This window comes from Callionymus lyra, chromosome 17, assembly GCF_982586985.1.
Source record: "Callionymus lyra chromosome 17, fCalLyr1.hap1.1, whole genome shotgun sequence".
NCBI lineage: Eukaryota > Metazoa > Chordata > Actinopteri > Syngnathiformes > Callionymidae > Callionymus > Callionymus lyra.
In genome coordinates, this window is record NC_141834.1 from 11,559,853 (window position 1) to 11,576,010 (window position 16,158).

Here is a 16,158-nt window from a genome sequence, read left to right on the forward strand (position 1 = left end):
CTTCGACTGGGAGCCTTTGACGGCGTCAGCCCACTTTTTACCCATTTCACAGCAGGACTTTAATTGGATACAATCATTTGTTTTCTCAAATGAGGCGAACGCTTAACCCTGCACATCTTAAATCATAAGTTGTTTTTTCCCCCCTCTCTCTTTGCTGGTCTTCATAACTTAAAGCGACAAAAATACATCCATCGTCGCATCTTTAAAGCTACATTTCTCAGCCACTTATTGATAAACCCGCGTGATGTTTTTGGACCATAAAAAAAGGGTGAAAAATGTACAAATAATTGTCCGTCGATGGTAAAGCTTCACAGCCGAGGGTATATCTTCCAGTTGATCAATGAACACCTATGCTTAACACATTACCCAGCAGCCTCGGCCCTCGTGATGTATGACTGTAATAACCCGGCTGCTGTGGAGTATTGAGCACCAGGTATTGCGCTGCCGCCGACGAACGGCCCTGTGATAATAATAACATTTCTGTATGTCGGAGATAGAGCCATTCCTCAACCTGTCATCCCCGGCACTCCTTCTTTTTTTGTATGTCCGGGGCATTTCCGAAAAGAGAAAGTCGCTGGAATTGCGACATTCGAAAACGGTAATAAACGGCGAACGCACTCTTTTCTAAAGAAGCCGTTTTTGTCTTTTTGCCAAAGTGTGTAAAAGTGAAGAATGCTTTCGACACAAGGTCCTCATTAAAGCGAACTAAGCAGCATGTTACAGCCCTCGTGTCTCCATTACATCTTCTCCAGGCTGTGTCACAGATAATGTCTTCGCTGAAAGTGTCATTTGCCTCCACGGGGGTTGTTAACTCTGCCGTGCCCGCCACTGTGTGTTCGGTGTGTGTGTGTGTGTGTTGTCGGCAGGAGCTCGACAGAAAATAAAGTTCACACCTGAATAATTGATGGCACTTTGAGGTGACGGCGAGGACCAGGAGGCCGTGAGCAGCCCAGTTAGATCATGTCGAATAAAAGGAAAAAATAATAAAAAAAATAAAAAAAAACCCTCTCTCTTAATGATATTGAGTTAATGATCCGCGGTTATGTAATAGTCATATTCTTTTTTGCCTAACTACAGAGGGCTTTTAATTCAGAATGGGAAAATAATGATGTATTCAGACATTGGCGGAGGGAGCGCGTCCTCAAAAAGGAAAACACTGACATTATCATGTAATTAAGCCGCTGACGCAACCGCCGGAAAAAGAAAAAAAAAATAAAGACGAAAGAGTTCGGTCGACGTCCCACACAGTCAGTAGATTTTTATCGTCGTCAAATAATGAGCGGCTTTATCCTTCATTACGACGTTCCTTGAAGGCTTTTATCCCGGCGCCAACAATGCCAGGCAGGGTGTGTGAAATTTCCCCCTTTTCGGTCCGTGATGGACGATAGTGACGGCGAAGTTAGACGGTGGGTTCGCGGGATTTTGTGCACGATGTCTATCGTTGAAGTTGACTCTCTCATGAAAGAGTTGTTGTGATTCGTGCGGAGATCTGTAGCTAAGGCTAAGTGGCGAATAAGAGGTTAGCGGAATAACTCAAAAACGGATTAACAGTTTTAAAGGATTTTCTTTAAGGGCAACTAATGTGCAAACTATCCTGACACATTTTTCAAATATTGAATTTCCCTCATCATGACCATGTTTAGAACTTATTACTTTATAAAGTTCTCCCTCTGGTCTGAAATCTGGGCGAACGAGAGGTTACGAGAGCCATCATGACAAGGTAAAGGCTTCACTCTTCCTATAGCCAGCTGTAATCACGCCCCGCTTTGTTTATAATACGAGTCCCTTGGAGTTGGAGATTTACGGGATTAATATGCGCGGTGACAAACCTAGTTGTTTGACCAATCACAGCAGAGTGGTTATGGTCAACAAGATTTCTGTGGGCGGGGCTTAATCCCATTTTCTAATGTAAATATTTCATGAAAAAAAAGTTTTGTACAAACAGACACATTTTTAAACTATTGATTATTATTGTCTTAAAGGTTATTTGTTTAGAAAAAATACTGTAGTTACTCTTGACACGACTAGATGCCATGTTCAGTCAAGTAAAAATAAACCTTTAAACTAGTGAAAAACACAAACTCCAGTTGATTTTATTTGTACTGTTTCATCCGAAGGTCGGTCCGTGAATACAATCCCGACATTAAGGAGGTTAATGACCCTTGATATACTTTAGACCCAAAACATTAAGAGGATTTATCATTAACTTCAGAGGAGAGTTTTCTTTTGTGCTCTTCTGTTTGTTGTGTGAGCGAGTTATAGAACTCTACTTCCTGTCCCAAAAACATCAGTGTTTTGTTGATACTACAGTATATACAATTCTATATTGCAATAACATTGGGAAAAAATAATTTCAAGGTGGCTTGAATGTTTTGCATTGAAAACCACTTTCGAATTTCCATGTAAAGTCAATCTAGAGGGCGCTATAGATTATAAGATTAAACACTAAAGTTGAGTAACAGGAAGTTGTGCGAAGAGTCACCGCGAGTTAACCCGATGGATTAAACTCACCAATAAGAAGGAAAAAGTAACTGAACTTAATGAGTTGAAAGCACTTCCGTAGAATGTGATTGACCTACAGAAGTTCAAATATTATTTTAGCCCTTTTCTTACTCCTGAATTAGTTCGGCTACAAGCAGCCATTTTGACTTTCCACCAACTTTAGACCCCACTTGAAATTTGACCTACTTTTTTAGACTTGAGAGATGATTCGCGTCACTAAAAAGATATGATAACATAAATGAGGGTTCCATTACTAATGTTTTGTGTCAACACCTTCAGTGCTTTTCTAGTTGTTAAATGGTTCTTGAAAAACATTCCCAGCATGCATTTCCTCTCACTTACACTCTTGAATGCCCTCTACTGGCATTTCTAAATCACCGATAAAACATACGATCACTAGTTTGCTCGTATTTGAGAGGTTTGCAGACTTAAAACTGCTGTTACTGAGGACGTACTGATCAAAATATTCACTAAATCTAAACAAGGGTCACAACTATTGGTCGAATGTGTACATTTTGGATTTGTTTTATATTTTTAATCATCTTGAATTAAATAAACAATCCAATTGAAAATCAGTTGTTGGAAGCCTAGTCATTTCGTGGCCTATTTAATGTCTGACTTAACTTAAAAGTAGATAAAAGTTATTTTCTATATCATGATGTATAAAGATTCCAGTGTTTAAACTAATCTTAAGGACCACAGATTATTTGACAAACACAAAGATAACATGGATTGTGTCTGTAAGTTATTGGGCTGATGGCTGATCAGGGCTGATGGATCTACTGACTCCTTTAAGAAACATCTTAAGACGTTTCTATTTGTTCAGGCTTTTCCTTGATTTTCTGGAACTCCTGTTGTGTTATCAGTTTTATCTTGACCTTTAAAGTATATACTTTATTGAATATTGTTTTGATTGTTTAAGTGCTTTGTGACCCTGGTCTGGAAAAGCTCTATACAAATAAAAATGACTTACTTACTTACTTACTTACTTTAGTTCTAGTCAGTGGAAACCTAAAAGTCGGTAAGGATAGATAGAAGGAATTTATGGTAAAGAATAGTCAGAACTTTTTTTTAAACAAAGAAGCCAACGTTTTTGCCTTGAAAAAGTGACTTTCAGATTCAGTACATAAACAAAAAAAACATTTAAATTCATCCAAAACACTTGAGATAGATGGATGGATGGATGGATGGATGGATGGATGGATGGATGGATGGATGGATGGATGGATGGATGGATGGATGGATGGATGGATGGATGGATGGATGGATGGATGGATGGATGGAAGGACGGACGGACGGACGGACGGACGGACGGACGGATGAATAGAATCAGAATTAAACAGCCTAATAGCACAATGAATAAGTCCCTGGGTCTATTAGTGTTGCATCTCGGGAGGAGAATTCGTGCACTCAATCTAGTCTAATCTAATAATTTTCTTAAAGAAACTCTACTGGAGTAAATCAATTGCAATTCAATATAAAAAACAAACATGAAATGTGCAGGTTTACACTGTAAATTCTAATGACCTGAAAAACGATTGACACCAATAAAACGACCACAACCAAGCGATAAAAGCAAAAGTACGCTTTAACTTATTTCTTTAAGCAGATAAATGATCTCAAGTTTGTGGAAAAACCGAGTGGAAAAAAAAGGGGCTTAAAACTCCACAGAACTCCACATCAGTGAGGAACACCCTTGGACCTCTGCTTGCTTCCTGGATTACAGAGGGTAGAAGTTGGCAGGTGTTTACTTTGAGAAGCAATTAACCTCCTCGCATGGGTCCAAAGTTTCTCGGTAGATAAAGCCGTGTTTACTCAGAGCTGCTGTGATGTCGAGCGCTCAGAGAGAGAAAAAAATCCATTTTTTTCTAATATTAAGGACTAAAAGATACTTTCTATTTCATCCTTATTCTAATTGTTGTTTGCCCAAAGCTGATTACATTATTTACTGGTGTGTTTTTTTTCGTATTTTTCTCCCTCTTCTCGTTGAGTCAACAGCTTCTTAACTTTTGGTGGTTTTTCGACGCAAACTCTTTCTTCTAATTGCTGCTTCTCGAGTCGACAAACTGAGCATTTCTTTGACTTCAGGTCAGAAAATCACTGACCCGGTGTTTTGCCTTCGGTTTACAACGGGTTTGCCAAGTTTCAGGAGAATATAACTCTGAGCCAAAGTATACTTTCATTAATAAACAATATCATGAATACAAAATATTGACCCTCCCGGCTGCAGACGTGGAGTCGACTTAGGTAACTTTATTCATATATTATGGGATGAAATATGAGGCAATCGCCTGTTTGCATTTATACTGCACTCTTTAAGGTAGACGTGGACGACGGAAATGGACAGAATATATTCTCTTAAAGGGGGGGCAACACTAGTCTTCTTCTCCTTTACCTTCTCCACCCTGGCTGCATTTTCTTCTTCACCTCCCTTGAACCGTTTCTATCTCACTTTAAATAAGAACACTCATGTTTTTTACTACTACTTCATGATAAAACTACATCCATTAAGATATAATAAATTAACAATTTTAAAAATTAATTTGCCTAATCTCGTACAGAAGTCAAATATAATTTGAATGTTATTTATTTTTATATCTGTTAGTGAAAGAAAAAATTCAATTTTGGGATGCTCCATAGAAATAGAGAAATAAAATGGTGAAATGAAGTTTAACCCTTGTGTTATCTCAGAGGCCCGAGAACAAATGTGTTTGTGGTATGCCTTGTGTTGCCTCTGCGTCAAGGTGAACACAAGGGATACCACGAACACGTTTGTTCTCGGACTTGCCGGGACCTTGACCCTGAGGAAGCACAACGGTTAAAGATATAAATACGTTTCAAAAAGTATTATATCATTTAAAGACTGGGTTATATATTTAAAACTATTATTTTTTTAATCGGAACAAAGGATTAAATTGTGTAAGTTTTGAGTCAAAAGTAGTAAAACCAAAAGAGGTTGAAATTACGTCCCTTGGTTTTTCTTGATGGAAATAAAATACTCAAGATATTAAAGTACTCATTTTTTCCTTCATAATATTTCTTTGGCTTTAGCTATTTTTGGGAACATATTATTTGATCTGTTTTAATTAAATTGATCTGATTCAATGAAGAAAATATATTCTATGTGGTAACAGAATTTTACCACAGCTTTGTTGTATAGTTTGATCATTATATAAGTCGATTTTTGTTGTACTAGTGGTCTGAAGGTACTTGGGTTGCTAGTTTCAAACCGCAATGGTAAATAAATGAAATATTTCCTTTATTCTTGCACCAGAAATAGAATTCTCCATCACAATATTATTTTTATTTTAAACAAATATTACTGGCCTTTATTTACTGTACCTTTATTATACAATGGCTTTATAAATAAAAAATCATCTGACCTCTATTTAAAGGTCATTAATGCCTATAACACTAGACATTAAAATCAGAGTGTAGTTTGGATCTATAAACCCGACACTGGAAAAAACATTTTCTTCAACATTCCAGGATTTTAATTGCGCCTTTGTTTGTATATATTTGAAAGCAACGAATCGATGCGGCCTCATGTGCTGTCCTGTAAGTAATGCAGGGCGAGAAAAACGGGTCAATAAGTCGCATCAATAACCATCACAAAGTTGATGTGAATTATTCCACTAAGAGTCGAATTAGGAGTCGGTCTGAGGGAGAGAAAATGATGATATAATGCTGGTAAAATAATATAGTATTGGAAGAAGTTGGATCAGTCCATCTTGGCTAAAGATATGAAACCTTCAACCATGCATTTAAACAACTCGCACAAGTTGGAGTTTCAAGCTGTTTGCATGTCATCTTGAATAAACAAGAGCTTAGTCCACGCACAGCCTTTAATCCCCTTCAAACATGGCCGACAGATTCTTTTAAACTTTCCCCCAAATGCTCCATATTTTCCGGATAAGATGTTCGAAAAAAAAGGGGCCATTCTTGCCTTTTCCAGGGTCTCGCATTTGATTTTCAGAACCTCTTTCATCCAAGTGGCCACCTGGGGTTGGGGGGTGTGATGGGGGGGTAGATTCTCCTGTATCTCGGTAGCCAGGATGTCCCTGGGGTCCTTCTCAAGGACGTCACGTATCTTGAGCACATCTTCGAGCTGTGAGCCTTTTTTTTTTTTGACAAATGAACCTTTGGTTTCCATTCGTCATCACCCACCGGCACCGATCGATTGATCTGGGAATCGATTGAGGGGCGACAAAAAAAAAGAAAAAAAAGAAGCAAACGTTTGACCAAAATGAGAAGAATTGTGGATGTTCAAGTTCAGCTCAGAATCTTTTGAGGAGATTTTTTTCTTTTTCTTTTTTTTTTGGTTGTTGCCCAGAGCCGCCCCCTTTTTCCAAACCAGCCATCCCTTCTTCCCACCCCCTCTCTCCTCTATCTCTCTCTCTCCATCGGCATACATTTCAGGCTTTCTCCTGGCTCACACTTGTTCTGCTCGCACACACACACACACACGCACACACACGCATCAAGCTGCCGGTGCTGCAGTGGATCAGACGCAGAGCTCTAGCGCTGCTTTTTCCCTCTTCTTCTTTTTTTTTCTTCTCTTTTCTCTCTCCGGAAAAATCGTTTCATCCGCTCGACGTTAACGCGAGGAGATGTTTCCTGCTGTTCCTCCGCGATCGCATCATCCTCTCTGACCCGCTTTTTTTTTTTCTCTCTCATGGCGACGAGAAATACGCATCGTATTGTTGAGCAAAAGATGCGTAACCGGGACTCGATGGTGGTTTTTGTGTTTGTTTCTTTGAGAGGAGGGATGGATCCGCGGATTCTTTGAAAGTTGGACTGTGTGTCCGGGTGGGAAAAAAAAAAAGACTTGAACTGTGTTTGACTTTGGACGAGAAATAACATCGTGACGATGTATTGACTCCCCTTTCTGTGGACGCTTTTATTTTTCGGGTGTTTTTTTGGAACACGTGTTGCGTTCAAGTGACAGCGACAAAAAAAAAGCGATCTAAACCGTTGGAATCCACCTGCTCCGGTGTTTTGTTTCACCTTGGGGAGAACCATGCGGGGGGAGAGCAGGGGTCCAGCCCGCGGGTGTGCGCGGCTCCTCCGGGCGTCTCTCATCCTTCTCCTCCTTCTCCTCCTCCATCCGTCCGCAGGGAAGAAGAAGCTGTACATCGGAGCTTTGTTCCCGATGAGCGGAGGCTGGCCGGGTGGCCAGGCGTGCATGCCCTCGGCGCAGATGGCTCTGGACCTGGTGAACAACAGGACCGACATCCTGCCAGACTACGAGCTGGAGCTGATCCACTACGACAGCATGGTGAGTGAGAAAAAGTAAAAAAAAAGTATTGTTCCTATGAAGACCTGTTGGACTGTGCAGATGTTGTAGATCCTCCCCCCCCCCTTCTCATCATCTCCTTTTTTTAAGCTGTTGTGGAATTTTAACATCTTCTGAGAGAATACAGCTATTTTAGATGAAAGCGTCTTGAGAGATAAAATTAAACTTTACTTTTTTTTTTTTTTTCTGACCAACCCTCAAAGCGGACTTAAAAATAAACTGTATCCATCCACACACTTCAGTTTATCCATTACTATGGAAACGCATTTTTTTTTTCACCACAAGAAAAAAAAAAAGGGTTGGATTCAGGAACAAGACATTTAATATTACGTTAAAACAAAAGGTACCAGAAGAAGAAAAAATAGGAGAAAGACATTTATTTAAAAGTCACCAGAAATAAATATATCAATACAAAAAAATAGCAACAGATAAGTAAAACAAAAAAACGAATGCATTCTCGGGAAAAACATCCTTTTAAAAGAAAGAATACGTAAATATTGCACCGGAAAAATAAAACAAACTCGGTGGCATTAATGAGCAAAACCTTCTTTTAAAAGTCACCAGAAAGAATTGAATTAATACATAAAAATGGCAAAAGAAAAAGGAATAGAAATAGGTTGCAGCAGCTGTTAGACTGTAAGGAAAACGACCTCCTCATCAAATCAACATTGACATTTATATGAAATCATGCCAAATTTCTCGCAACAAGGCAAGAAAGCAACATGTTGTATGACGTGCGATGCATTCAGGGAACCCTGCTTCAACTTAATAGTTTTGGTTTTGCTTTCTTGCCCGTGATGCACAGATTTCAATGTGAGTTCGACAAAAATTGCCATTAAAAAAGACTTATCTGGTGCCATTTTTATCTATTAAATTCTGTGACTTTTTATACATAACTTCTATTTGGTGACTCTTAAAAGGAAATAGCAGAACTCCGGTCCTCTCATGGCGGGAGTGGACTTGCATTCACTCGCCTGAACCACCTTGTGAAGAGAGAGGCGACGTCTCTGGGGGGCGATTGCAAAAAAACCTTATCTCCCAGACACGAGCCAGAATAATCACCTCTCCTTGTCTTGACCTCAACTTCATGGTCGTAGGTGAGAGCCGAAACAAAAGTAGATCGGTATCGTATTCCTCAGGTGTCAGTCCGATCCCTGGAGAGATCCCTAACAAAGAAAAAAAGAAAGGGAAAAAAAAACACATTGACACGATCAGGGATTTATCATTCAAAATATCTGCTAATGAACAACATTTAACACATCACAACATCCCTAAATAAATGAGCTTCCATTTGCCGCTCATGAATCATGAATCATCAATTAAGACAACAGATTTATAAACGATAAATCCACCTTCGCTCCCTCGCGGCTCCACTTTAGACCACAATCGGAATTGGAAGTTCAACTCTCAGTGTTATCGTGGAGCAGGTTCTCAGGGTTTTTTTTTTTTATTTGGCCTCTAATAGCAGCAGTGAGAGTCATACAATTTGAGTCAAACAATCACCGGCATCCTACTTCTCCCTCTTTCTCTCGAGGGTTTGATATCAATCGTTTTTTGTTTTTTTTGGCCGGGAAAGTCGACGAGGGCCGGGGGAGCCCGGGCGGTTGACGGGAAGAGGAAAGAGATGAGGTTGATTCTGATTGGCGTTCATGACCCCGCATCGGAATGCTGTTTGACAAGATAGCATGTGTGTTTTTCTGTGTCAGAAAATAGGAGAGGAAATGGTAGAGAGTGAGGGAGAGAGAGAGAGAGAGAGAGAAAGTGAGTTGGCATGGCAACAATGTTACTCTTGAAGCAAACCTCGGCAACAAATAAGGTTTTTTCAAAATAAATACATTTGAAAATTCACATGCGTTGCAGATCTACCTGCGATCAAATGTGGGATAAACCGCCTTGAAGCTGCAGATATCGCTGCTATATATATATATACACATAAACATCTATGAAGGGATTTCATAGGGATTGAAAAAATCCCGGCGTTTCAGGAGTCGCGCCTACGACTGGAGATGATTCTGAATAAAGATGCTCACAGTCAGCGGCGCTGGTTAATTCCAGGAAAGAGAGGAAGGGAATTTATATTCCCGTCTCCGACCGGGTTGACTTTAATATTTACTAATTGCGAGTGTTTGTCACCTGGCTGGAATTGTAATGAGGATCTTAGCCTCTGAGAGGTGGAAAGCAATTATACTAGATTGGATTAATTAGCTCTCGTGTTTTCTCATCCTCTTATTATAACTCACTTCACATCCGAGGAGATCTCTCGGCGGCGCAACTTTTTTGTTTAACTGTTAGATTAACACGAGGCGTCGACCCCGGCTTTGTTTGCTCACGTCTCCAGCGGTGGTGTTCGGAAAGATCCGTACACTTGAATATCGCCATTTATTTTCTGCCACAGTCCCATTTTTATATTCTTCAGCAATGTATTCATTAAAAAAACAACAACTAAAGAACCAATAAATCTGCATTTAAAAGCATGGGATGATTTAAATGATCTTCAAAGTTAAAATAAAAGCGTAAAAGCATGTATTTATATATATATTTACATATATTGTGGTACTTTTTCTCAACAATCTATAGATCTTTTTTTTTTTATCATACTTTTATAAAATGTGTTTATAAAAAAAAATAATTTGAATTTTCTCTTTTGTTTTCAATTAACATGAAAATATGTAAATATTTGGATGTAAATTGAAAACAAAAGAGAAAATTCAAATTATTTTATTTTTATAAAGTTTGTCCATTTTTGTGTTGCAATAAAAACCTCTAGTCGCTAGATGGCAGCAGTCATCAAGGCCTGAGCAGCTAAACAAAACAATGAGATCCCGGCAGTGGCTGAGGATGAGAGGATACAGTCGACTCCAGCTAATTTTAAACCTGATGTTTGGACATATTTTTGTTTCAAAACAAATGAAAGCAGTTACGACTTCGTCAAGAGTCATGTGGTCTGTAAATTAAGCAACACCAGAGTCAAGTACTCGATAATACTACAAATATATACTTGTTCTTAAAGTATCACAATATATCGTGTTTCTGTCCCTGTATTGTGATACATATTGTATCAACAGATTCTTGCAGATACACAACCCTAGTCAATAACTGCTCAGCAGCTAAAGAAACAATAAAATGCTGTTATTTCATGGCGATAACTGAGGACGAGAGGATACAGTTGGAGACAGCAGCTTTTAAAGCGGATGTTTGGACATATTTTGGTTTCAAAACACACAAAATGAGTCACAACTTCTTACAATGTCATGTGGTCTGTTAGTTCTCTGAAAGTAATGCATATATATTAATTTATTTTAAGTAGTGAAATATATTGTAACGATATAGTACTGTATCGTGATACTTATCTTATCAATAGAGTCTTGCCAATACACAGCCCTATTTATTATTTATTTTAAATCTTTTAAAATCGATGTTTGGACATATTTTGGTTTCAAAACACACAAAAGCAGTCACAACTTCGTAAAAAGTCATGTGGTCTGTAAGTTATTGGAAAGTAATATTAATGTATTTAAGTATCGAAACATATTGTAACGTTATCGTACTGAATCGTGATACTTATCAACAGAGTCTTGCCAATACACAGCCCTATTTATTATGTCCCCTGTAGCTAAAGGAACTATGAAATCCTGCAAGATTATGGCGATGACTGAGGACGAGAGGATACATTCAACTTTTATCTTTTAAAGCTATAGCAGACATATTTTGGTTTCAAAACAAATGAAAGCAGTTACGTCAAGAGTCATGTGGTCTTTAAATTCTGCAACATCAGAATCAATTTCTCGGACAATACTACAAATATATTGTTTTTCCTACAGTATCAAAACGTATCGTCTCGCCGCCCTATCGCCAGATTTTCGCCAACGCACCCGCCGCAGGTTATTCTTGATTCGAGTGTGATTCTGATTTTTGAGGATCTCGCATCAGTTTGTGACTACTAACGGGTCGGGAGTATCGCAGCGACGTCCTCTGCTTGTTCAACATCATCCAATATTCATGAAGCTCAACACTTAATCCCAGCCTGTCCTTTTAATGGATGCAGACACCCAGAGGTAGCAGGATGGCTCGCTTCCCTGGCTACGCCGGCGGTGGGCATCGTACTATTTCGAGCGCTTCGTGAGATCGACGCACCGGCGCCGACGCGCTCACGTGCACAGCACGCTCTTTTACACGTCCGGGCCGTTGCTATGGATATATCAAAGCGGCGACGGCAAAACTTTGATGAATTATTAACAGTGACGGAAGGGGAGATGACGGTGGAACGAGGTGCTTTTCCTCACTTTTGCTGTTTATTTTAATTGGCGGCCATGACACCTTCTCCAAAAAAAAAACCCGTGTTCGTCGCTAGAGGGAAAAAGTCCGACGCCGGGCGTAATTATGAAGACTTTACAAGATGTGGCTTTTAAGATTCCACGCATCGATCTCGGCTCTCATCTCATGCCCTTCTCGCGGGTTAGAAAAAATTCAATCCGGCGGGCAATTATGGTCTGTAATGACACGACAGTCATGGGATCCTCCTCGTTTTCCCCTCAGAGAAGTCTCCTCGCCCCCCTCGGTATCGATATTGGATGAGCGAATATCAGCGCCAAGGACGCCACCTGATTTATGGGCACATATGTGAGTTTGCGACACGCTTCTGCACTCTTGTGGAAGTGAACCCACACGTGCGCTAACCCGTGAACGTGTTCCGCATTCCAGACCGCCGATCCAGACGCAACCCCCCCCAACCACCACCACCACCACCACCAGTCGCCCGAATAGAGATAGAAATGAAAAGTGGAAATGTCGGCGACCCCAGAGGGTTGTAAAAAAGAAAGACCTCCAAGAATAGCTGTCGCGCTCCAGCCTTTATGGCGTCGCTGTCAGCCTATTCGCCGTCAGAGCCGTGATATTTGCAAGAGTAATCTTCCTTTATTTTAATGCTCGCGGAAAACGTGGAGATGGGGAAAAAAAATGCTTCAAAACACCATACTTTTATAGCCTGTTAACCTCTGAGCAGAAACATCAAGAAAGGATCCGAGCCGGGGAAAACACAGCTTCAAGGTTAAAAAAGATGGATGTATCGGGCTTTTGCTCTTTGTCTGTTTAACCGACTGAAGCCTTTATTGAAACATTTCTTCTTTTCACTTCGGCAGGTTCGGGATTTCAATAGTTCTCTTGTAGAATCAGTATTAATTGTGCTCGCTTTTGGTTTAAGAAAGACCGAGGTCTAAAGCTTAGCCGAGGAAAATTTTGAAACATCTTTCGCAGTTCCCTCCTTCGGCTCCGCGACGTATAGAAAGATCAGAAGACTCTGATAAATTCATGGTAATCCGGCTCGGTTTTCACTCGAGCGAGCTCGTCTTGATCAGAACCTTCGGCTTTGTTGCCATATACTGCCAGCACAGTTCTGTCCCTTCTGATGTTGCCACAGTGCATGAACTGTACATGTCGTTTCACTGTTGCGCGGGAGAAAGAACAAGGGATGCAATTTACAGCGAGGAATTATTGCGATGTATCCCATAACTCAGCCATGCAAGTGATCGAGAAGGACCAACTGTTAAAGCTTGAATGGAAGCTCCTTTATGTACACCACGACCAAAGTATATAAAGTATATGTTATATTGTTGCTTGCACTATTGTCCTACATTCATGTTCACGGCTCAATACCTTTTTTAAGCATTTGAAATACCGATAGGACAATGGTTCAATAGGACAGAATCGCTTACTTCTGCACTGACACTTAATATTTTGAGTGCACAAGCGCGTCCCAATGAGCAGTGTTCGAAAATGTAGTGCCATCTTAGTGACGTAGATGACGCTAAACGGAAGCTACGTCACTGACGATGCGTCTTCAGAGCAGATACCGGCGTAAATGTCTCGAGAAAACACTGTTACGACAAAACAACACAACAACAATAATAACACGATGAAAAACAACTAATGTGCTTATTTAAGTGTCTCTTAAATTGTTCTAGGACCTCCATTATACTCATCAGTATTTTTCTTTTTCCACAAAACTCTCAATTAATAAAGATATTTACATTAGAAAATACGCTTAAGCCCCGCCCACTTAAAAATGCACAGTTTTGGCTGAGAAGAAGTCTCGTCCAAGCAACCACGCCCACTCTGCTCTGATTGGTCACAAAAACATGAGTTGCATTCAAGGACTCACGTAAATTTCAAACTCCTTGAAACTCCTGTTTTGTACATTAAAACGAATAATAAAAATAAGGTTTCCTGCTTAATGTACACATTAAAAAAACACCTAAAGGCAAAAGTAACTCTCATACATAAATATTTATTTTGTTTCACGATTAGCATTTAAGTACTTAACTGATTTAGGGCTTCTAGGGGAGGACATTTCCACCAGAGTGACGTCAGACTGTTTAATTTAAACCGTTAAAACCGTTTAATTTAAATCTCGTTTCGTGAGATTTCAGATTGGAGAGAACTTTATTAAGTAATAACTTCAAAACGGAGCAACGTCACGATGAATGAACTACTGCGACGTTTTCATATGAGGTTTACTTTATTAACGTGTTTCTATTGGTGAAAAGCGCTGTGAAGTGTCAGCGATAGTGTTCCAAAGGATGGTTGCAATCAGCGTTAAAAAGTAGTAGAAGAAGAAGCTGTGGAGTCATTTCCCCCAAGTGCGTAGCAGCAGTGTTTAAGTTGAGACAGCACTACATGTAGAAAATTATCGCACTGGGCAAGTACACGCACTGTCTTACAGTGTACTGTAAACCAGTGCCCTTGGAGAAGTGCACAATTTGGGACACAGCCCAGGTGTCTTGCCTCAAACCATTAGCGCCAAGAATTGAAATTTCTTGACAAATCTATCAGCATCAGCAAAGTTCCTGTATCCTCTCATCCTTAGTCATCGCCAGGATCTTAATATTCGCATCTTAATTGTACAAATGTTTTTTTTATACGACCCACTATTGACATATAAACCATAAAATATGTATGATTAATATAAAATAGGACTTGAAAAGGGAAAAAAAAACCCTATTTTTTAATCAATACACTGCTATTGAATATCGATATGGAAAAAAAAGAAGTGATTTCTTGAAACCATTGACCCATTTTTCTTGTGGTCCAAGTGTTGTTGTTCAATGGGTCGTTCTCCTACTAATTAAGATTTTGAAAAGAAGTGTTAATAAATATTGAGACTTGTACAAATGAAGCATGTTTTCTTACTCACTTATATCTTAGGGGTTCAAATCTTTGATTCTGATTCTTGGGGTTTTTGATTCTAAAATGAATACAGAGCAGAGTTCATTGATGATGATGATGATGATGATGATGTTGATGATGATGATGATGATGATGATGATCGGTTACCGACAGGTATGTATACAATACTATTGCGATACTAGTTACTTTGAAGCGGTGGTGGTACTTAGACGTTGCTAAAAAATAGAACGGAAAATATGTCCAAAAAACATAAAAAACAAGTGGAAAATTGGAAATTATTAAAATTCCTGTGAAAGTGTTACCATAGTAATGACTTTAGTCTTTGTTCTGTCAGAATTGTTTTGAGGCTAATTGTGCATGAGGCGCGTGCCGCGTGAGGGGATTTGGCAGGCGGCAGCCCAAGCGAAGCGAGACCGAACTTCTTTAATAACTTTATCTCTAAACGAATGCTTAATAACTGTATTTTAGACGGAGCGTTTAACGGTGAAAAATGAGTGCGTTGGTGCGCAAAGATGGGGAAAATCGACCCAGAAAAGTAGAAGATTTAAATCAAAATTCTTACATGAATACTTGTATCTAGTATCCCTTGTTTACATTTTATGTTTAGCCTCTTTTTTTAAGTCCAAGGATTTTATTGTCATTCCAAAGATTTACTCAATTATTTTGTTAAGACAGATACACAACACGAGACCTCCTTGGCAGCGGCAATAACTCCAACGAATCGGAACGTATGCGTTTCAAATGCGGAGCTTCTCGTGTTGATCGACTGTATACATTATTAATGGGTCAATCTTGTGTTCAATTGATCGCGTGAATAAGGAATCAGGGACGATATCGAGTTGTTTTACTTTCCTGTCACCTGTCGTTACTTCCTAAATAAATCAAATTGCAATTTATTTACTCGTATGAACTTTGAATCCACCTCTATCTATAAAAAAAAAAGGGAAAACCAGGAATCGTCGTGATGGAACCGCATTAACCTCGAGCTGGGAAAGGGGAAAAAAAAAACTCCTGATAGCTCCGCAAGGTCACGCTCTTTACTTAATAATTACACTTTTAATTATTGAAAATAAGCTCTTAAAAGCTGAGGTGCACGGGTGGTAACAATGGCTTGATTTCACGGATAATTAGCGCGGCGTCGAATGAATTATTGCTCTTGCGGCTGCGGTGGAAAAAGC

General features: G+C 39.5%; 1 protein-coding gene across 1 annotated transcript in view; it reads left to right on the forward strand.

The window, feature by feature from the left end:
• The window catches only part of gabbr1a (gamma-aminobutyric acid (GABA) B receptor, 1a), a 123,948-nt gene that overhangs the window by 26,639 nt on the left and 81,151 nt on the right, over positions 1-16,158 (forward strand). The window contains exon 7 of the mRNA XM_087779176.1: positions 7,620-7,780. Within this exon, the coding sequence (XP_087635302.1) occupies positions 7,620-7,780 (161 nt within the window). The remainder of the gene's footprint in view (positions 1-7,619; positions 7,781-16,158) is intronic.